This window comes from Anopheles maculipalpis, chromosome 2RL (assembly GCF_943734695.1).
Source record: "Anopheles maculipalpis chromosome 2RL, idAnoMacuDA_375_x, whole genome shotgun sequence".
Lineage (NCBI taxonomy): Eukaryota > Metazoa > Arthropoda > Insecta > Diptera > Culicidae > Anopheles > Anopheles maculipalpis.
Genome location: NC_064871.1, coordinates 30,686,737 through 30,709,720, shown reverse-complemented (window position 1 = coordinate 30,709,720; position 22,984 = coordinate 30,686,737). Strand labels below are relative to the sequence as shown.

The window sequence follows — 22,984 nt, the reverse complement described above, 5'->3', positions numbered from 1 at the left end:
TTGAAAGTCTTAATAGTGTCCTGTGTGGGGATAGTAATGCCCCTATATTGAAACTTCTTCTCACCGCTTCGGAGGAACGATAAGGGTCACATTTTATTAAAGATGAAGAAAAACATTCTCAGGTTTAACTGGAACTGCTTTCCTTTCTCAATACGCTTGACGGAGTAAAATGATTGTCCAAACAACTTTGGATGACAACATAACAATGGCTTTATACTTTTCCAATAAACAGGGCTGTATTGTTTCAGACCGTAAAGTCTTGACAAGATTGTACTTCGTCTCGAGAAAGTGTAACAGATTCCAATTTGAATTTCCAACAAAATGCATCTTGAATCGAAATTCTGACAAAATGTTCGAACTTTATCAGTTCAACACAAAACCCTTGCCAGTTTGCCAAAAGACCATTGAAATGAATATCTATTGAACAGTGTGAAATAAAAAGAGCTGTATATGAGTAGTGAATGTTAATCGGTTTCGCCGATCCATATCTTCCGAGCGTTTGCAAGAAGTTTGATACCCACAGTGTCAGATATTCGATATTAATTTCAAAAACTTCTCGCGATTTTTGTCTTTTCATAAATATTTGCTCGTAATAGCATCCAAAAGGATGCTACTACTCCTCGATACTGATTGCAGGCAGCATTGAGAGGACTTCCAGGTCCTAGGCATTTTGATAAGATATGATATGCTAAAAAAAATGCAGTTGTTTGAAGCCTAAATTGAGAGAGAAGAGAGATAGAGTAATGGGAGTCCGATGCAAGTGAACGAAAGCTAAGTCATTTTGTAAATAACATTCCTGTTTTAAGGGCACCTTGATGTGTGCCATTCATTTGTTTGCCATTTTATTTGTCGTATTACGTGAACATAAATCACTCGTACTAAAGTAACACGTTATAAATAATTCATTAATCATTTGTAGCACAATTTGTGACCACGTGCTTCACTGATTAACGCACGTTGGAAAAAAAGGTATTCCAAAAATTATACAAATGTTCGTACCACCAAGGTTCAAAGTATAAAAAAAACGCCACACATTTAGGTATGGTAAAGCGTAATAAAATCATAATGTTGGCATTTTGGTTAGCTAATTTCAACCAGCAACGAAAACCACCGAAGAACAACCAGGGAGCAGAGAAAACCAAGAAACCAAACCCATCGCTAAGGAAATGGGCTTCTTATCAGCTAGCAGGCTAATGGGATATTATTTATTTGCCTGTGGCTTTTCCGACCCAATGTTTTTTTTCTGGTTTTCGTTACCACCGACGCTTTGGCTGTTCGGGTGGCTAGGAATGTGAAATCGGAAATTTTATCAGCTCATAAAACCCCGTACTTTATGTCGTTATCGAAGGCCCATGGGTGACTTGGTGGTCTTCAGGCACACTTTATCCTGGCACTAGAAGTAAAGCACAAACGCTAACATCTGAAGGCATTGGGAGTATTTTCGTCTTTTTGTTTTCTTATAATTTCCCTTTTATTGTACTTAGACGCAAAGGTGCTTTGCAGGGGTTGCATTAATTACGAAACGGTGGCAAAGCACGATCGACCGCTGGCCGACAATCTTCGAATGGTAATAAAATGGAAATGGCCCTTACAATTGCAGAGAAGCGGAGAATGCGAGCAAACCAACGATCGAAGGTCAACTCATCGTGATTATACCAGCGAAGGGTGCGAACTTGGTTGCGTTACTGAAGGAAATTACCAATAGCAAAACTTTCGTAGTGCGAGCTGGGTTAAAGTTTTCTACGAAAAACTCGGAACTCGCCGTAACAGCGTTTTAGCGTGAATATTTACACCCTGTAGAAACAACATTTTTGACCAGCATGTGCAGAGGAAAACCTCAAAAAAGCACGCCCATGGATAAAACTCACTCAATGCCGCTGCACACGAAATTGAGAGAAACGCCCGCTTTCGCGTTCCATCGCCGGACAAAACTGCTTAAGGATTCAATAATAAATTTCACCAACTTTGACCGTGCGTTCGTGCGTTTCGATGCGAATCCTTCGCACCGTGCCTCACTGTGACGAAGGGTCTGTGATTAATATACAGCGATTTTGCCCAGAAAGGAGCAGATGAAGGCAAAAACGACACAGCCCAACATTTAATGTTTGCGCCATGGCAATGTGCTCGCCTTGCTCGGAATATGCTCGTAACTTGATTCACCGCACCATGGGCATGGAGAAGAACGCGTTTTAAGAGAGGAACAGGTGGCCTCAAGCTGAATCTTTTCTACCTTTTCCATCAAAGTAATTCGAGCTCCTCAGCCTTCTTTTTGGGTAAGGGTGCCGGACCCGATGCGGATAAGCAGGACACCATTAGTAAACCTCGCAGCGAAAGCGAAGGGTGCGTTTGGTGCGTTTCAGATTACAGGTAAGAGAGCGGCTACGTGCTTTGGCATAGCTGAATAACATCAACCTTGCGCCTCGCCAACGACTAACACGATCCTTGAGATGCCACCGAAGGATCGATATCTCCGTGCAGAGCCGGTTCTGAGATCGGTAACCTGGTATCCGTCCTTTCTGTCCGGGCGTGCATTAAGAAGATTAGCACAGCTCACACAAGAATCGGAGTAACCAGGGTGGGGTTTATCCAAAACTAAAACAATCAGCGCTTCCCTTTCCACAAACACTCCCCCCCCCCCCCCTCTAAGAAGGGCTTCCTCGATTCGGGCTCACTCGGTAAAAGGTAAGCCAAACACACTCAGCTATCCTGGACGAGAAATAGGAAACGGTACCAAAAACTATGCAAATCAAAGAGAAAATCAATAGGAAAACATAATACCCGCGGGTTTTAGTTCGCTCGAGCAGAACCCGGCCTCGTCCCCATTCGACCGTCCAGTCAATTACGGCAAGGGGATCCAGAACGATGGGTTGTTAATGGAAGTTTGGACGGCCAAGAATGACAATGAGGGGGGAGGAAGATTATACTTTTGCGTTACGACATTACCATCCTAAGCATGCTGCTAATAATTGAACCCGGTAACCTGTGGTTCAAGCGGATTGGTGTTGAGCTTAATCGCCAGATCAATCGACTCAAGAGGATTGTGTAATCCTGGTCCCATAAAAAGGTTGACCATTTACAGGGCAGAGAATAACGCTTAAAGCGTTACACAAGGTTACGTTTTACTGGTAGGCTTGTTTTTTTTATTTTGTCATCTTTTTAGTGATTATATTGTGATAACAGGATTGAATTAAAATACACAATAAGCGGTTATTTTCGTATCTTTAGCTGTATCGTGAGGAGGAAGCCATGATTTACTAATAGTTTACTGTTGAAATTATCTTTTGAAGAATGAAATGTGGAAGAAAAATTAGAATTCTTTTACAATTTATTATTTGATGGGCGAAAACTTTCATTATATTTTTAGAGGCTCAAATACAAAGTATCATTAAATATTATCACTATTGCTTAAATTGTATAATTGCCCTTTTGATGGTGGTGATAAGTCCCATCTTTTACTCCAACACAGATTTGAGAAGGACAGAATTTTCTTTACGATATTTTTACTCTGAAATAATTTAAGCTTAGTAAAAGTAAAAGTAAAAAAGCTACAAGTGACTGTAATCATCGCAGTGTAGACGAGCATACTGAATAGAACATCAATTAGCGCTTCTAAGATATTCTTTACCTAGCAAACCTGGTCTTGGTCGCTACATTTAAGAGCACCACTGCAACATGCATATGGCCAGCTCCACTAATGTATCTAAAACAAATCACGCATAATCATCCATGCACGAACCTTTTCTATCATCCCAGATTTTGTGCACACAGTAAACTCTTCCAAGTGACGTTGAATTATTGTCAAACTTGTGTCGTTCATTTTTAAAGTTTAATCTAATCTACAAAATGTATAAAAAATGTTATCATCATCAAATGCTTCTTGTTGACAACTGCAGCTACACATTACTGAGTTAAACGGGACACATACACAAACATATTCACATTGCACAGATTGTTTAACATACACGGCACACCTGCGTTTGAATTCCAGCAAGTTCGTGGAATTCTTTATTTCTGTGTGCAATCTGTTGTACCGTTGAATTCCTTTGAAGAAGTAGTACCTATCTCCAGGTGTATATTACATAGAATTGCTAAGTATTATTTCCCATGTTTATTTTCGTCTAAAACATGTTTGTTTTTTATCGTGGGTCAAAATAGTTTCAAGCAATTTTTATATCCTCAACATATTTGAAGCATCTTAATGCAGCAACCGATGAACCTTTAAAAATTAAATAAAAAAATGTGTTACAATCACTAACTAACAGCGTTGATGGGTGTATTTTAACGCTTGCCTATTGAAACATTTTCAGACTTTGCGTTTAAAGGTCAAATGATCGCACCTTTCACATCAACATCATAATTTATTAATTTTTTACTACTTCGTAAGAACGTCCTGGTCGTGTTATTTTTGTTACAATCAATTTATCTCAAAATCAAATTATCTTTCTTAAAAGATCGTGTTGCTTTACTTTTTGGTCTGCTTCAGTGTTATCATTAAACTACAGAAAAAGGTTTTCCCGTAGAATGGAGCACTGTACTTAATAATTATTTACATTTTCATTCAACAGTATTTTAACAGTAAATATTTAACAAACGACAGTAAAACGCGCAAGCTTTCTACAAGTTGTTTAACCAAAAAAAGGCAATCACATCTTAAAGTGTTTCACAAATGAAATATTTATTTGACAGAATTATTGCTAAACGCATTATACACTTGATACATTTTTATTGCTTATGATGCGCTAAAATTGCTTTTGATGCGCTAATCCCAAAGAAACTCGAAAATAATAATTAACAAATGAATTTTCGAACATCTGCTCCAATCTAGTTTCCAGAGTTTTGACTGTCAGTTCGAGAGCATTAACATTTGGGCCACGAAACGTCAAAACACATACCACAAAACTGGTCCATTTCATCAATGACCCCAATCTAAAATCTGTAATGTTACTTGGATCACGACTTTTCTAAAGTTGATTTACAAAAAGGGATTTTCAATTTGCAGACAAAAATACATATTACTTACTTTAACCTAGTAGTGTTTACAAATGAGTGAAACTCCTTTTTTTTTTCAAATGTTCCTAGCTGTTACACGTGATAAACCTTGCTTGGTGGATAAAATATCACTTCAAACTCCAGTAACAAATGAAGGCACGGGCTATTTCCATGACAAAACATTACTCAACAGTGCTTCTAGCACTAGCACAAAAGCGTTGAACCACCTCGCCAACCAACCAGTCACGAACTGTGCGCGCTTGTATAAAGTGAAACAAAGACACCCATTCCCAACACTGCAACCATTTAACCTATCGTCGTAGATAAAGCGCCACGTGCAATGCAAGCAGGTGAAAAAGTATTCTAATTACCTGGTGTCAAGATGTGGCGGAATTAATAGCCGGAAGTATAAGGCGCAGATAAAGGAGTAAAGGTTTGTTGGCGCGATATGGTCACGGCCATTTGCCCAGCGAATAATACACATTTGCGCCATGGAATGGGTTTGAAAAGGAAGGGATTAAAAATGTTTCAAAACTCCATACGGTCATTGTTAGGACATTTGTGCCACATTATAATGATAACGATGATGAAATAAACAAATAGAAAACTGACAGGGAAAATTTTTATTTACCTTGCTATGCAACGAAGGAAGAAAGACTCCTCAAACTTATGGATATATTAAAATATTTCACCTCCAGTACCATGTAATTCTAAAAGGAAATATTTTCTTTCGGTTTTCAAATTTCCCAAAAAGTGATCCGATGTTTTGTGGCGATGCACCCCATCACCACAAAACATAATTTAGCTACAAATTCGTTCGATGAGGCAAATACTATCGCCATTGCTGACGCCTGTACCGATTTCGATAGAAGCAAGGTCTCGTTAAGGAAACGCTTTTTTAATAGAATCAATGGGAAAGAAAAAGAGCTTTCGATGGAGACGCCTGGTGGTTTAACCGTTGCCACGTTTTTAGCAGTGTGTTCGTGAGCGAAACTCTGTTCATGCTTACGCTTGTGAGTGGGTATGCGTGAGTATTTGTGTAAAACATGTTAAGATCCTTCAGCAAAGAAAACACAGAAAGCATCGTAAAAACGTCCGCAATGGAAAGTGTTCTTTAATTCGATTCCATTCGAATAAACTGTTAAACGGCGTAAGCAGGAAACGCCAGGCAAAAAAGTAAAACACATATAGTGTACGATGCACAACCGTCCTTGGAAGTCTATAAATCGTTATCGGGTTTTATAGCGTTACCGATCCGTAATGTTTAATAGTAAGCAAAACTTTTACCATGCTTGTGTGTGTGTACTTTTCTTACGCCTCCGATTCTCTGTATAAAAAGTGAAAAACATGTAAGTAATGAAGTACAGCCATTTTCATAACTCACCATAAACGATGATGGAGACATGCGTTAGAAGTGTGTATGGGGTACTCCGGAGAATACTTTTAAGGCAATGCATTATATAATCCCAGAGCGATTAAACTGGTAACTGCTACAGTGCCTTTGCAAAGGTAGTGAATAATGTATGAGACTTTACCTGAATCAGCCGTTTGAAGCATTAATGTGGAAAAGTTAAGAAAAGGCTTTCTTTTACATACAAGAGTGTTTTGCCCCCTATTCGGTAGTCTCCCCAGAGTGATAGGAACTTTGCGTAGTAATAAATCAAAAACAACTTTACAACGAAATTCTGTGAGCTATTGAATGTTAGCGATAGTACAGAATTTTGCATGGTTTTTTAATCAAGAAGAACTGTGGTATAAAGTACATTCCTTCATGCTACTACAGCTGGGATCTTTTGCACTTCGTTATTCTAAGATCTTAGTATTTGATAGAATTTCAAGAACTAGGGAACTCAACTTGCCTCTTTTGTGGCACTACACCTACAGCTAAAGAGTTTCCGCGCTTTCCATTTCTGCTTTTCTTGCCTTTGTTCTTTCTGTTGTTGCATAGTCAGCCCTGTGTAATGAAACGGTCCGCAAGACTATTAACCAACTGAAAAATTTCTTTGGACTCTTTTCACAATTCTTGCTCCTTGTTACTGTTTATTTTTTATTTAAATGGACAATTTGTGTTTTCTTGTAAATCATAATGCAAGTTCAGGACAAGATCGAAGTCTCTCAGTCTTGGTAATTATTGTATACTCAAATATATACTATAGTCAATTATTCTATACTCAAATCAAATACTACCAGTAGGGATTTTAAATTGCATTTATTTTTTCAAATCATTTATTTCTTGTACAGAATCCTTTCTGGACAAAACGGCGTGCAGCCTTCATATTAAAATAAATTTAAAAAAATAATCCTTCCTGCACAGCGTGAAGCGATTGTTGAATGTCCGATTTTTAGCTAAATTTATCCATTACCTTGTTCAATAAAGTATTAAAGCATTTAAGGCGTGGTAAAAATATGACAAGGAGTCAAAGACGTCGAATAAAATTATTCAAAACAGTTTTTACTACACACCGCAAACACACAGCTTGTACGGTAGTGAAATTTTCTCACCTCATTCTTATGTACATAAATATTTGTGTGTGTTTTTAAAACTGGCTGTTAGCAATACGATCTAGCCGTTCTATAGGAATAAAAGAATGCCTGTTGTAACTTTGGATTATCAATTTAATACTAAGTTAAAATATTTAATACTAAAAAATAGTACTTCAATTACTCACAGATTGTTTGATAGAAAAAAAGCAATAAAAGCATTCAGTTCCACATCAAATCTAACGATGACTAAGAACGCCATCTGCCCGCATCGATCATTTGTACAACTTTTGCAATAAAACAAGCACACATTTTGCACGTTGGTTGGTGATGCAAAACTTTTTGTTCAAAAATATAAGCTGCATACCAAATGGGAAAGAATATTCCTAGCAAAGGGACAAACAATCCAAACGAAACAGACAACAACAAAAAAACACACCCTACACAGTACCGTTTTGCAAGTTGACATCAAATGGTACACACAAATCAGGGATGCTAAGAAAAATAGAGCGTAAAGTACGAAACATCCCGGCAAACAACAAAAAAAAAAAAAAGAATGGAATAAGGAAAAACTGCAACACCAAGACATTAAGGATCGGTCACGGGAGCTAGCGACAGCAAGGATAAGCGCACAAAATCGGAAGACATACTACATATTGTGCTATCACATTATCATGAAACATACCATCCGTCTTTGTGGGTGGGTGGTAAGCGGAAAGGAGAAAAGCAGAAGGAAGAGTCGAAGTAAAATATTCAATAAACGCCAAGCCGTCCCACAGTAGACGCAATTTGCAGTTACATCTACCCCAACGTCCGGAGGATATCAGCCAAGCATTGCTTCTACAAAGTAAGCAAACTGTTTTCCTTCCCGAGGGGGCCGTCGACATTGTGTAAGTCACAACACTTTCTCCCATCGGGAGGGCCTGGAGCGAATGAAGGTGTGAGTGTGCTGTCGCTCTGTGTGATAATGGAAGGGCAGATGTGCAAGGGATTCGTTTTTCTATCTCGGATCTGATCTTGCTTATCTTTGGGCATAGTCTAGCCAGCTACTTATCTGGATGCTGGCGTACTAAACACAGAGGCTCATCCCATGTTGTGAGCATGCAGATTTCCAAGAGCTGTAGAGGATGGAGATTTCCATCTTCCACTTAGTTGTCGCAGCAGGTCCGACTGTTCATTTTGTTCATGCGAACAGTAAAACGGTCGGGCCTGAAGTAGGTGGCGGATGATTTATTAGACCTATTGAAACAGTTTCCAGTAAATAGATACATCGACACCCCTGCCTTGCTGTTCGTTGCGTTTTTCGCAGCTGTTTGGATGTGTGGATGATTCATGCAATATATTTGCTTTAGCCAGTTTCACTTAATGCGAGCATCAATCATTCAAATTATCTCTTCTCCAATTAGACATACGCCTGGGACGCAAAGTGTCATGCACATACTTTGTCCGCTTAAACTAAGACGATCATTTGTCAAACGGAAAGCGGCAGAGATGAAGCACACCATTCCTTTCAGTTTCCTGCTGTGAAATTTAACACAGAAAACATTACGTCACTCATTCCAACAATTCCAATATCCATCGATACCCATCTGTTCCTGAATCGGCATCGCAATATGAATACTTCAACACCACGCGTAAAGTGAACATCAATAAATATGACAAATTGTCAGATAAAACGTAAAGTTCCGAACCTCACAGCCCGAACCTCTGCTACAATCCCATGGGATCGATCAAACCGGACGGCTGACTAGTGAAAACCGCACCGCTTTATTTATTTCTTTGTGTGTGGTGCACAAAACAAAACCCACAATCACAAAAGCGAATCAGCACCAATACCCTCTGTCAACGGATTCGGTAATCCACTTCAACCCATCCTGACAGCTTGACAGAAGACCGAAGAAGGGATGGCGATCGAAAATTCGATCCTAGATGTACACCACCCTTCTTTTAGACTGGAATTTGGAAGCCATTCATTGGAATTAAGCATCGTTGCAAGAGGCGAGCGATGAGCGTCATTCCGTTCGATATAGTTCGTTCGAATGGCACGTAGCGTTTGACTAGTTTTCACACTCACACAAACACACACACACACACACACACACATATACATGCTTACATTTGGGCATGCTAAAAGATAGTGATGAGCGTGTGTTTGGTTTTAAGTAGAGGACGGTAATTGGGTTCGCCTAGCAAAGGTGGTATAAAATTATCGTACGTACTGCCATAAAAGCGAACAAGTTCTCGGTATAATGGAGACGGAAATTGGAGTAATTCAGCTTTGCCTTAGCGAACGGGATGATTTAATCAATTAGCGTTTATGGTAGATTTATTGAGTGGAGCGATAATTTCTGGTTCCGCACACAAGTCTGATCAGGCCTGAGGAAAGTGACGTAAGCTTTAATGAAGTGTCTTGCTATAACACCATTATTGTTTTTAAATATGATTGATAAATATCTTAAATGTTGTACGACGATTTAGGGTAGTAGAGTGTGGATGATCTTCCAAGCAATGGTTCATGTTTTAACTACATTAAGGATGTAGTTGTTTTAGTGTTAATATTTATTACAGTTGTACTTAGTCAGGCGTTTTTATTAATATTATTTAACTATTATTGAAAGCCACATCCTTCCATACCCGTGGAGACGCCTGGTACTTCATTAAGATACAACGGCGGGCATGACGTAGGTGTTTTTAGTCTTCAATGTGAAGTTGTTGCGCTCTCAAAAGTTAGTAAATGATGAAACTTCATCCAGAACGTCAAAAAATTCACCTTAAAGCCAACTGTCTTGACCAACCTACAGCCGTGAATCAAGTGTTTCTAACTTGATGAATCGTCTAACCATATGGGATGAGACGTACAGATGTGTGCCGGTGTAACTGAAGTGTAACAAGATGCCAGAAATGTAAACAGTACTTGTCCGGAAAGAAACACCCCACAACAAACAACACGGCTATCTGCCGTTCTCATTTTCTCCTTTCTTCGTTCATGTGCTAGGCGCCTTCAAGCTTTTACGCTGCATGCCACCAAAGTCCTAGGAAGAAAGTTTCCACACAATGGAACGATGGATTTTTAAGCTTCAACCCATGCCCCGCTCGGGGCAATGTGAGCTAGTGAACTTTGTGACACAAAAGACAGAAAAACACACACACACGAACGAACCCCACCAGCTCATTGATCCTGGCGCTAACTCGGCTGATTCTTTTTCTCATTCACGCTCAACCACACCATCCCGCATCCTTGTACCAGTTCATTATTATCCTACAAGCAAAAATGATAATAAAAGCAATACCCTACAGCGCAATATTGATGCAAAGTGGTCTTGCAAATCCTGCTTCGAAAGAGAGAAGGAAAGAAAGAGAGAGCGAGTGAGCAAGGGAGAAATAAAAAGAGAAGGATAAAGTCCAGGATAAAGTCTTTTTCGCCTTCGGGAAAACTCCGTTCCCTCCACACGACAGCGAGTGTCAGCCGAGTCGCTTCGCGGCGGGAGATGTCAAAGGATATGCTTTCACCGATGCCTGGGTCGACGACTATCAGCCTGCGGGTATCACGCGTATATTTAGGAGACTCGTGTTTTTTTGGGGGCGAGGTGGAAATCGCTATTAAAAGGTACACTTAAGCACCCGCCGAACGACGGCATGGGGCTGTACACTGTCATCACTGGCATTTGATATTTCCACGCGGTTCACGGATTTGCCCATCGGCCGGGCATGTTTGGCCACAGGATGAAAACCAGATGGACAGGATCACACCGAACGTCCGCCAGATGGTTGGACCTTGGGAAGATTTTATACACTCCCGATGCTTTGCAATAGGGTACAAGGCTCTTATTGACCAAAAATCGATTGGAAAATTATCGTCCAATTTGTGGGACGATACGGACCATAGCCAACGAAGCCAACATTTTTTGTGCTCTTTTTGGTGATCTGGTCTATTCGCCGTAGGTGTGGAGAGATTGATGATTTGGGTTCGATTATTTAATGGTCGATGATATTCGATATTCGGTTCACGTGGCGTACAATGGGGTGGGTGTTGCTAGGTTTAAGCTAGTAATTAGTCATACTTAACAAATCTTTCAACCGAGGCAGACTAGGATGTGAAATGATTGATTAGCAAAATGGAAACACATCATGAGTCCATCCACAGCTAGATCTTTATCTTTTCATCATATGATTTTGAGTAGAAAAAGGCCTTCCCTTTGTCAAATCCTTCCCTTTTGGACTGATTAACGTAATTCAAGCATTGTTCAGCAGCTTTTGAGTATCATCAAACAGCCGCCGAAGATCATAAAACGTGCTTACCAGCAAATCTCCACACCAACTTAAGCTTAAGTACCCATTCCAGAAATGACCTGCTGCGGCACAAAATCAAAACCAGCAGCAACTCCACTTTACGACGTACAGCGTAAAGTACACATACTGTACCGTTATGCGAGTCAAAGTGGAAATGATGAAGAAATTTCTCGGCAAACAGCAAACGCTTGTGACATCATTAAACACTGTGCGGTGGGTGAGGGGTTAACTTTTACGAACCAAAGTTGGTGCTGGCTAACGTCCGTACAGTGTCTTTGGTGGGTGAGGTGCCACAAGGGTGACAGTAACCATTAGATGCATTGTTGGAATAAATTTGCATAGTCTGCGGTGCAACTCGCAAAATGTGTTAGAAGTTTCAGCTAAGCGTTTGCTATTGTGCGCAAATGCTGCTTTTGGGCCAGCTGTGTCGTTTAGCTGTTCAACTAAAAAGTTAAACCAAATTTCATGCGAAATAAATTATTCACTGACGGAATTGAAACAATTCCGTAATAGTAATCTAATAAATATAAGATGGTAATATAATATTTAGCAAGGAAAATCTTGTTTGAAAATCTTAAAGTAATCTTAATAATGGTAGTACTGATAATGGAGCTTTACTGCATTTTTTTTGCAATCCCGAAACACAACAGTCGAGCGATGTCAATTTTCGTTTTGGTCGATTGGTGTTCGGATTTTTATTGTTGATCCATTTACTATTAGCCAAGTATTAGCCGAGATATGCGTATGGCATAACCGGATTCAAATCTCATTTTCGGACCATTCATTATGCGTAGAGTTGACAATCGTATGCCATAAAAAGTAGTCCGATTTTCTCGTTTTTTTTTTTTTTTAACGATGACTCTGTGAACTAGTGATCCACCCAAGCAATCCACCATTTGTTGTATCATATATTTTTATGAACAAGCAAAACATTATACGAGGGCTGACAATAAAGTAAGGTCTCCAATTATTTTTTACATAGAAAATTACATTTATTTACAAAAAGCGATACACCTTTGGAAAGGCCAATGTCTTGGCTACTTTTCTACATAATCGCCATTTTTTTCCAACACCTTGCGCATCCGCACGATGAACTTATCTATGCCGGCAGAATACAGCTCTCCGTCCGCCTCCCGCAGCCAGGTGTTGACCTCTTTCTGAACCGGCGCTTCATGTGGTCTTCGGTCAGCTGTTTCGGCACCCATCGGGCAGAAACTTTGTGATACTGCAAGTTGTTCACAAGGATATGACGGATTGTTTCGCTGCTACACACTCCTCCAAGCTTCTCTTCCAAGTCCCTAATTGTCGCACGGTGGTTGTTGAGCATTTCTGCCTCCACTGCTTGAACAATCGCATCCGAGATCGACGGTCGGCCACTTCTCTCCTCGTCGTGAACATTAGTGCGCCCGGAATTGAACCCGCGGCTCCACTTACGCACTTTTTTATGTCCATACACTTTTCTCCGTAAACTTCAACTAGTTGATGATGACGATTCAATAGGTGTCACCTTTTTCGCACTCAAGAAACGTATTACAGAACGCAATTCGCACTTGGACGCTGACGCGAGGGGTACCTCCATCATTGACGGCTACTCAGCTAAGACTGCGACACCATGAAATACCATTGTCGTGAAGTAAGGCTCATTTCTTCCTCGGTAGAATTGTGTTGGTCTTATCAGATATGTTGATGGCTTGTTGGATTCCTCGAAATGCTCTTCGACGTCCCCACTCACGGTTTACTAAATTTTTTTATCATACAATTAGAGTAAAAATATCGTAAATATAGTTCCGTCCTTCTCAAACCTGTGTAGGGGTAAATGGTGGGATCATCATCAATCATCAATAATAGATAGAAAAGATTGTTTTTGAGAAAATGCTTATTGGAAAATTTTATTAAGTCTCTTACAACAGTACTACACCAAGAAGAACCAGGATTTAAAGGCTAAGGCTCAAAAACGTTCCAAAGCAAGTATCTCTCTCTATCTCTCTTCGTGGCTCAACTTCTATAGAATGCGTTGGCCATCTAATATTGTGTAGTTGCTGATTGCCACTTAGTTGAATAGTCAGTCCTCACTAGGGGGAACGGTCTTGCCGTGTTCTTACGCCACTGTCACGTCTACCACCCGATACTGAGTTACTTTTGTCAACGAATTCAGCTTTAGAATATCATGCTGATCAGATAGATACTAAAAACTGTTCATCGATCGTTCAAACACTCAACACGGCCTGAGTGGATCTCTCTCTTTGTATGAATTGATGTTCGATTATTTGATGAGATGTTTGATCCGTGTACAGTGGGTTCACCTATTTTTTTAGGTATTTTACTTTAACATATTTTCAATACGAAATGTTAAAACAATTACTTTGTATAGAATAAAATAAAATGGACATGTAACTTATTCTTCTTCAGTTAAAATTGAATTTCATTTTCATTAATGTCCTAATTAATTGAACCTACAATGCAACATTTAATCTCAGTAAAACGAGTACGAGTACTGGAGCCAAAAACTGCTCTTCATAACAATCCTGCAACGCAAAGAACGGATACCACTGGCAACAACAAAAAACTACGATTTGAGTTTTAATACGATGTCCATACGTTCTAGCCAATGAAGTGAAGCCAAAGCTGAACTGGAAAGTTCACTCCATTTCATAATATTCCATCAATAAATCCCTCTTTACCTGTTTAACCTGATCAACATTTTCGTGCTCGTGCTTGGTGCTCTGCATGGAACAGCCATTAAAAAACAAAGTTCCAGCAACGATCATGCACCGCTGCGCTCGAAACTATTGTTCATAATTACTGTCGATAGCAAATCTACTTACTGACTCTTGTCACATCCCACCCGTCGTACGCCGAGAGTAATTACCGTCCCGATAGAGCGATAATGACCTACACAACTCCCCACTCATCACACTACATATGTTTGCTACCGTTCAAAACGTCCGGTGCAACGTTTTGCATCGTATTGGTGATGCGCTTCAATGGTAGTGCCATTGCAGTATGAAATCAATGTCAGCAAATTTTAGCACCCATGCCAACAAGCAACGTACAAATCTCGCAGTAAAAACAAAACCGATCATTAAAACGCTCTGCTTGCTAACATTGTGAAGTGATGTGATAAATGACACTGTCCGGCGAACTGACGCTATCGAGACACCGTATCGGCCAAGAAGTAACCCTTTCGGTAATTGAGTCGTTGAGTTCGATGCAGTCTAGTGGAATGTGTGAACACATTCGAAGGAAGCAAGATACGTAAAGTGTACTATCCGTGCTGCCCTTGACGCGACCTGGGTCATTCGGTATGAACAAATCTTCCAGCGTTGAAGCAAATCCACCGAAACGTTACACATTGACGTCTGCACTTTTAAACCGAGTAGCACAGATAGTATCTTCATCTTTCGATGTTGCACGTGCTGTGGTGAGTGAGTCTTGTGAAGAAAAAATCCAATAAAACTGTCTGCTCTACACTACTTCTTCTAGTAGTGTTGGAGCCCATCGTTCTGTTCTCGTTCGATCGAAGCGTACATTTCGTGAGTTGTAATAAATTAATTTTATAACCTCGATTATAGAATACGACCCGAGTTCGAAAGCTGCACGTGCCATCATTGTCTAATCCTCTCGCTTTGTTTTTTTTTTCATGAACTTCATTCATTTCAGATGCGATAATGCGGCCATGGCACTGCGCGGCTGGCGACTGTTTGGGGTGGCCGGCACCATACTGGTGTACGTCGGCGGCATACTGTTCCTATCGTTCGTCAGTCTGCAGGGACCGCAGCAGAAGCGCGGCGTCCATGGGCCACGCGGATACGGCGAGTTCGAGACGATCCGCAACCGGGACATCGGCCTGATGGGCAAGAAGCCACCGTTGCAATGGTGCACCGAGCTGCACTATCTGGACGCTCCAATCCGTGCGCCCCGCAAACCGCCCAAGCTGCTACAAACCTTTCCGGGCCATTTCGTGAAGAAGTTTAGCGTGTACAACTACCGTGGTGGCAGCGTCGGTAGCAGCAGCATCAGCAGCAACAGCAACAACCAGAACCTACACTCAGCACCCGGACAGACGGCGGTCGGGCAGGCGAACGATGGCACACTCGCTGGTCCATCGGTCGCAGCGTCCGGTGCCGGCAGTCCGGGCAGTTCCTCGCATCCGGTTCGGCCTAACAGTGACACATCTAGTGGTAAGCTAGTGGATAGTGGTGATAGCGTAAGAAGCGGTGGTGGCGTACAGTGGCGCACGAAGGGACACACGAAACCGGAACTGACGGCGCTCGTCTCATTCCCGGGCAGTGGTAATACCTGGCTGCGATATCTGCTACAGCAAGCGACCGGTAAGTCTGCGATAGGATAGCGGAACGTACATATACGAGCCAGTAATTGCCTAATGCCTTGACACTTGTCCCATTTCACAGGTATTCTGACCGGTAGCGTGTACAAAGACTATGGACTCCTTAAAAGTGGTTTCCCGGCGGAAAGTGTCGCCAACTCGTCGGTAAGTGGTTGAGTGCAAGTTACACCCGCTGTAGGGTTGTGAGGAAAGTCCTCTTACTTGGTATTGTAAATTTTTACCCTTTAAGGCAAGCAAATACATCGCAAAGAAGGGCTGCCATAGCTATCGAAGGATAAAAATTGCTCAGAAAATTTGTTTAGTCTCAGACTATAAGAACTCTTTAAGGAAAATAGTTTCATTTTTATCATATCAATAACTTCATGTTCTGTTGCCCTGCCTAATTGTCCATCATGATTAGTAGTTTTCTCTAATTTGCAGAATAATAAATATTGCAGAGTTATAGCAATTTGAATAGGTTTAGAGCGTCCGGTAAAAGGTGCAGAGTACAGATAGCGATGGACAAGATGGATATAACAGTTGTCCAATGAATTGTCGATTAAATAGCTTCCAAACTGACATCAGCTGCATCTGATCGATTAGAAAAACTTCATTTTGAGGACCTTAACGAGAAATTCTGTATCAAGACAATGGCAGATTCTGTTACGGGCTAACAACAGGCCCGCAGTGTTATAGTCGTCCGAAGGGCTCATCTTCCAAGTTATCTTATTTTACTCGTATTTCAAGGGTCAAGGTCAATGGACATATACCAACATATATTGGGAGCAGAGAAGGCTCGTAATCCTAGCCAACTGCTTCGCAATGGAGATAGCTCCACAGCTCCTCCACATCGGCGAACAAGCATTGTCATCCAAGGGACCTCGTAGTGAAAGATGCCTCGTATTCAAAGGAACTTTGTAATGGAAGAATAGACGTCGTAGTTGGTGTCATCTCAGAAATCTCCTTATCAAAGGATCCCAATGAAATAAGCCTCTCATAAGGCTTTGAAGACTTTGCCTATGAAGAGTTCTTGTAATCAAAAATGTTTCGTCTTATAATGAGACTCATCAGTCAATAGGATTTATGGTCAATTGAGCAATATTTAATCGGTCGAGTAATCTTCGGAGATGTCAAAACTAAACTGTGTCTTATGCAAATTTGAGACAATCAACATAAAACATTATTATTTTTCCTAAGAAATCAAAGCCTTCTCACGGACAGTATAAAATAGCTCATTAGCCAAATCGATGTTTCTGCTAAATTTGTCCGACCATTTGTTTAGCTCTCTCCACCTGCTAGCATTCTCTTAATCAATACTAACGCAACCTTTACGATTATCTCCCACCCGGTTTTTGTGTTCCTCAGGTACTGGTAGTCAAAACGCACGAATGGGGCCCGCACGCATGGGCCCCGTACACGAAAGCGATTTTACTGATACGTGATCCGGAACGGGCCATTCTGGCGGAGTTTAATCGTCAATCTGGTGGCCACGTGGGATTTGCCTCGCCCGACCGTTACCGTAGGACCAAGGGTCGATGTAAGTGCCGCGAGCCACCGCACTGAGATGCTCCAGCCCTTAGCCAGTGTACTGTAATTGTTTCCCGCTATCTATTTCAGATTGGACTCAATTTGTAAAAAATAAGCTTTGGGCATGGGAACAAACGAATCTCTCGTGGGCGAAAAATTTCACCGGCGAAGTCAAGCTAGTCTTTTACGATGATCTGGTGGAGAACGTGGAAGGAACTCTGCGCAGTATTTTACGATTCCTAAATTACCCAACGGACGAGGTAAGCCGTTGCTGTGGGTGGGAGTTTGGTAACTGTTTTTTGCTCAATTGTACACTTTTCTTTCCTTCTTCCGGCGCAGGAACTGCTGGCGTGTGCACTTATGCGAAAGGAAGGTATTTATAGGCGCAAAAAGCGCATCCTCCAGTTCGACCCGTACAGTCCGGCGATGCACGCAGCGATTGACGAAAAGCGTGCCGAAGTGTATGCAGCCCTCGGACGCTATGACGCACATTGAAACCTACCATCAGAGGCTGTAATTGTGATTTATGGTTTTGCAGTTTTGCGTTTGATTTGGTTGTCCTTGATGCACGGAAGCTAGCGAGAGGCTACGCCTTGTTTTGCTCACAAAGTATTGTATAAATCTTAAGTAGAATGTTAAATTTTGTAAGTACCGTATTGGAACCAAAGCTACCGAAATAAGCGAGAGTCGTTCAGGGCACCATTTGAAAGCTTCCATTTTTGCGATGTGTTGTAGCCAAAGAGGAGAAGGGAAGGGTAGATGGTGAGGAGGAGGAATAGGAGGAGGTTGTGTTCAGTTTTTTGTACAGCCGTATCCTGTTTGTTACCGTAAACTATCGAAACATTCTAGTCAGCTCCAATGGGACAATTCTTTCGTTTTACCACCACGGACCGATATGGACCAGGGAAAGGGACAGTCGGTTCAGCAGCAGAGCCAAACATGTCTTAACGTAACCAAAGTAATGTAACACGATATTACCAGCAGCCAGACAAAGTCGAACAGACTAATGTAGATACCAAATTACTACACCCAAAACACACACATACACACGATTGTAGAAGAAACCATTGTAGATGCTGTAAGAAACTGGTAAGACTTTTAGAAACAATTTAGGAACAATAGCCGCAAACAAAGGCATACCCGTGACTTGGTACATGATGAGGGATGTTTTGGTTTCTTACAACAAGAAATGTTTGCAAATTTTACTACTTACACGCCACACGAAACACCCGATACAAAGCAGCCAATACTCCTGGATGTAATTTTATTGCGAGAAGAAACATCGTAGTATAGAAAAACCACGTAACCGATTAGTAATTCCTGTGTTATGTGGTGAAAACGAAGCAAATACGATGTATGATAGCATTGGGGCTGCTGGTATAAACGAATGTGCATTATATGTAGACACCAGAGCAAAAAAAAAAAAAAAAGCGGAATAAACTTATTTAGAGGTGTTCAAAATGGTCCGTTTTTAATATTAATTTTCACGTTCGTGTAAGACGGCCTTTCATCCGATATTATTTTAAGGCTCAAAGCACTGTGTGATGTCTTTAGCTAAAATTATATCATTATCGAATACAAAATTTTATTAAGTAACAATTGTCCACCTTGGCGAAAGATTCTACCCCTGAAGGCAACATGAGAGATCACCAAGGCTTATTACTGGAACAACGCATTCCGATCACATCCTGGTGTTGGATGTAATACGATTCGGGAATATTCAAGCTCTTGTGTAAAAAATCGATGGTGCAAGATCCTGGCGCTTAGCCGACGTTTGGGCATCAAGAAGAACCCTGACATCCTGGGTCACAACGACTGCCGATTATTTATAGCATGTGTATGGTTAGTCCTCATCTTTTCAATGATTGCGGCATCCGAAAAAATCAGCCAGTTACTTCTTTATCGTTGGTGAAGTCTGAAAGTTATAGATTGTAAGAATTGCTCCTAGTGGTGTTGTTCCAGAAGGTGTGGAGGAACTCAGCGCCAAGGCCAAGAAGATGTCGAAGTCTAAGTTCCTGTGAACTTTCTCACAATACTTCCTACATCAACTACATTCTGAACTATGACAGATCAGGAGATATCAAAGGAATATCTGGAGACTAGCGATTGGCGAAGCCGAACCTACCAAGCTGGAACCATCCACAAGCGACCTGGGTGAGTAAAGCATATGCGCATTCAACTCGTTGATTTTGGACGACTTCTAGGTGCATTTGGTTCGGGATGACCATATGTTTTGCTGCACCTGCACTTCCTACAGCCAGGATACTGACTCCGCGTCGATCCCGAAAAAGATTTGTATGACACATCGCTGCTGGACACCCGAAGTAAGCACCCACATAGCATACAAGATTAATGAGTAATTTATTTTAGATAATAGTTTAGTTTCAGTATTGCTGTTTTACGAATTTAAATAAAAACGTTCCACATTTCTTTTAGCGAATTTCTCTTAACGATGTTTTCTACGTTTTTAAGCATTAAACCATTATGCGATGTTTTTTACGATTGCCAGCTGATCTGAAGCGTTTCATACATGAATGAAGCGTCTCTATGTTTTATGTTGCTATATTTATCGATTTTTTGTCATTGTGTTGTTTAAAATCACTTCCGCTAGCTTTAACCATTATAATCTTTCAATAATAATTTTAAAAACGGTTATTTTGCTTGTATAATGTCAATGTAATTCAATAATGATGTCCGATAAAGTACCAATGGTTTACATACGTAAAGGTCTATCTCGTACGACGATTGAGATGGTTTCGATCGACTTTAAAAGAAATTGGTTTTGGGTTTTTACTTTTTTCACTATATTTTGCATTCAAAGTTAGCTTGAAAGACTTTGATTGCTTCATTAGTGTTTATTGTACTTTATAAGCTCAAATTCTACCAATTTAGAAGGACCCCAATTTTCCATCCTTCCAATCGCTGTATCCCAACGATTCGCTCACAATACACCCCACCGTCAGCGGTGAGAAGAGGTCGATGAACCGAACGGAGGTCCCATACAGCAACCTAGTTCGCAAATCGCTAGAGCCGCTCTGCTTGTTACCACTCTCTCATTCGTGAAAAGCATTTTTGCCTAGCTCGGGAACCTATCCGCGCCCGTTAGCAATAGCCACTGCCGCTCTAGGCCGCAGTTGGCAGTGTTCCTGTGCCGCGAATGCTTGCTGACCTCAAAAGTGCATTTCCTCACAAAACGGGCATGATCAGTTGTGTTGGTTGCGTTCGACGAATGACCTCGGACATCGGTGCGGTGCATCATGTGCAGTGCATGTTGCCGTGACACGTAACGTACACATTCCCTTTTTTGCGAAGCAGAAGAAGCACACCGTTCCGTGGATGTGAATGTGTGCGTTTTCTAGTTGTGTGGCCAAGGAAGTGGGATGATACGGTGCGTTCCTCCCTCGAGTCTACTATTTCTTGTACGCCGTGCGTCTAGCGTGTGCGCGAAAAAAAACGCCAACCATTAGCAGCATAAATATTATTGGTGACGTATCGGTTTGTTGTGTTCCGTTGGCAGACACCGTCGCACCGTGTGTTTGTACGTGAGTGTTGTGTGAAAGAGCAAGCAGCAATAGGAAGGAAGAAGCGGCGCGCGGGTGTGGTGAATAAATTTGACATTTATTTGTTATTGACCTGTGTGTGCGCGGGAGTGTGTGTGTGCACGGGACGGTATTGTGCACGAGGGCAGAGACTAGTACACAACACAACCGCAACGGCAACCTTCTAGTAGTAGCAACCTCCGTCAACGTACTTGGCGCCTCGCGTTGTTGGAACGCATGAAAGGCAACAGCAGCAGCAACGGCAAACTCACCGACCCGCTCGAGGTCACCGCACGTGTGCACGAACGAGCAAGCAGCAGCAAACGCGCGGCAGTAGGAGTGAAAGAGCTTATACCGAACCTCGACTACGACGACGACGACAACGGCGACGGAGGACAAAACCAACAACGGCAACAACAGCGCACCCAGCAAGGCCTCCTTAGCATCGATGATGACGACGACGACGAAGCGCGCACATTGAGCAGAAAGTAGCAACAGACAGCGGCAGCAGCGCCAGCCAGTACTAATCTGCCTTCGTGGAAAGTGAGTGCGCTAGAAAGGTCTCTAATTCATTATTTTCCGGCGAACGCCACCAACTGGACCTTCCACCCCTCCACCCCGTGATCGGACAGCACCAACCAACCCGTCTACGCGCTCGTTATCGACGCAAATACGCGCTTCCCTGGATGTCTCTGTCTGCGCCGTACATCGTTGCCTAGCAGCAGCTGCTACCCCGTGCCTGCTAGTTGTGTGACTTTGCCGTGTTTACTAGGATGTAGCGAAAACTCGCGACAAACATCTCTCGCTCTCCCTAGTGCGCCATTTATTCGTGTTCCCCGGATTTGCAACAGCAAAAAAAAAAGCTCCCGGTGATCGTGCGGTTCGTGTTATGCTGTGCTGTGAGTCGGCTAGTGGATTGTGAGAAATTCGACGATCTTCACACATAGAAAACCACACACGCATAAAGTTACAGTGAACATAAGACGTAAACAAAACCCCGTGTGTGTGCACAACTCGAATCAATTTGACGCGTAGTAACTATCCTTTGCAGTAATAACAGCAAAAAAACCGTGATTAGCAAAAAAAAAGAGAGAAATAGCTGGAGGCGTGTGTGTGTATTTTGCGCGCCACCCAAGTGAAAGTCTTCGGCCAACCAACCACCCCGCGCGGTGGCACGATCGGTGATCGTGGGAGTGAAAAGAGTGGCATATGCACCCGTAGTACCCACACACAAACACTCTGCACCCGTCCATTCCGGGTGTTCACGTGGCCTGCAGCCAGACAACAGCGTGTCGCGTCGCATTTTTCGCTAGCCATCATCCGCGTCCCGCCGACCAACCGTTTGAAGCTGTTTTTTTTCTTCCTGCTTTCCGGCGCGCGCGCGGTCGGAAGCGCAATGTGTGTGAGCAGGCGGGCGCAGGACAATGACGCAAGAAGAAGTGCTGCTACCGTCGTATCGGTCGTTCGAAACCTGCTGCCGGCTGTGTCTGTCGGCGGACGACGAGCTTAGCTGCAGCCTGTACCCACATCCGGACGGGACGTCCGATTCCCTACGCACCGAGCGGCTCATCGAGATGATTCTGGAGTGCACCTCAATTCAGGTAAGACAGCGCACCGTGTTTGTGTGTTGACAACGATGCGGTGTCCTTGCAGTTGTGAACGAGCGCGCGAGCGTTTGATTTCAACAAATACAAGGACGGTGCGCGTGCAATGCGTGAGCGTGAAGCGCATTCGAGTCTCCTCCACGTCGAGGTTAACTGGCGGCGCGCAGGCACGAGCGTTCTCTTTGTGCGGCCACACACAACACCTCGGCTTTAGACGGTGTATGCAC

At 42.2% G+C, this 22,984-nt stretch overlaps 3 protein-coding genes across 3 annotated transcripts in view; 2 read left to right on the top strand and 1 right to left on the bottom strand.

Annotated features, from left to right (window-relative positions):
* LOC126558173 (WSCD family member AGAP003962) overlaps nt 1–18,138 on the top strand; it is a 40,348-nt gene extending 22,210 nt beyond the window's left edge. The window contains exons 2-6 of the mRNA XM_050214138.1: nt 15,421–16,091; nt 16,173–16,252; nt 17,453–17,624; nt 17,705–17,874; nt 17,954–18,138. Of these exons, the coding sequence (XP_050070095.1) occupies nt 15,437–16,091; nt 16,173–16,252; nt 17,453–17,624; nt 17,705–17,874; nt 17,954–18,109 (1,233 nt within the window). The 5' untranslated portion in view covers nt 15,421–15,436 and the 3' untranslated portion in view covers nt 18,110–18,138. The remainder of the gene's footprint in view (nt 1–15,420; nt 16,092–16,172; nt 16,253–17,452; nt 17,625–17,704; nt 17,875–17,953) is intronic.
* The window catches only part of LOC126558885 (heme oxygenase 1), a 536,918-nt gene that overhangs the window by 358,528 nt on the left and 155,406 nt on the right, over nt 1–22,984 (bottom strand). The gene's annotated exons all lie outside the window — the stretch shown is intronic.
* Nucleotides 1–22,984, top strand: part of LOC126557160 (zinc finger protein 853-like) — a 379,636-nt gene that overhangs the window by 354,185 nt on the left and 2,467 nt on the right. Inside the window, exon 2 of the mRNA XM_050212838.1 lies at nt 22,574–22,754. Coding sequence (XP_050068795.1) covers nt 22,578–22,754 — 177 coding nt within the window. The 5' untranslated portion in view covers nt 22,574–22,577. The remainder of the gene's footprint in view (nt 1–22,573; nt 22,755–22,984) is intronic.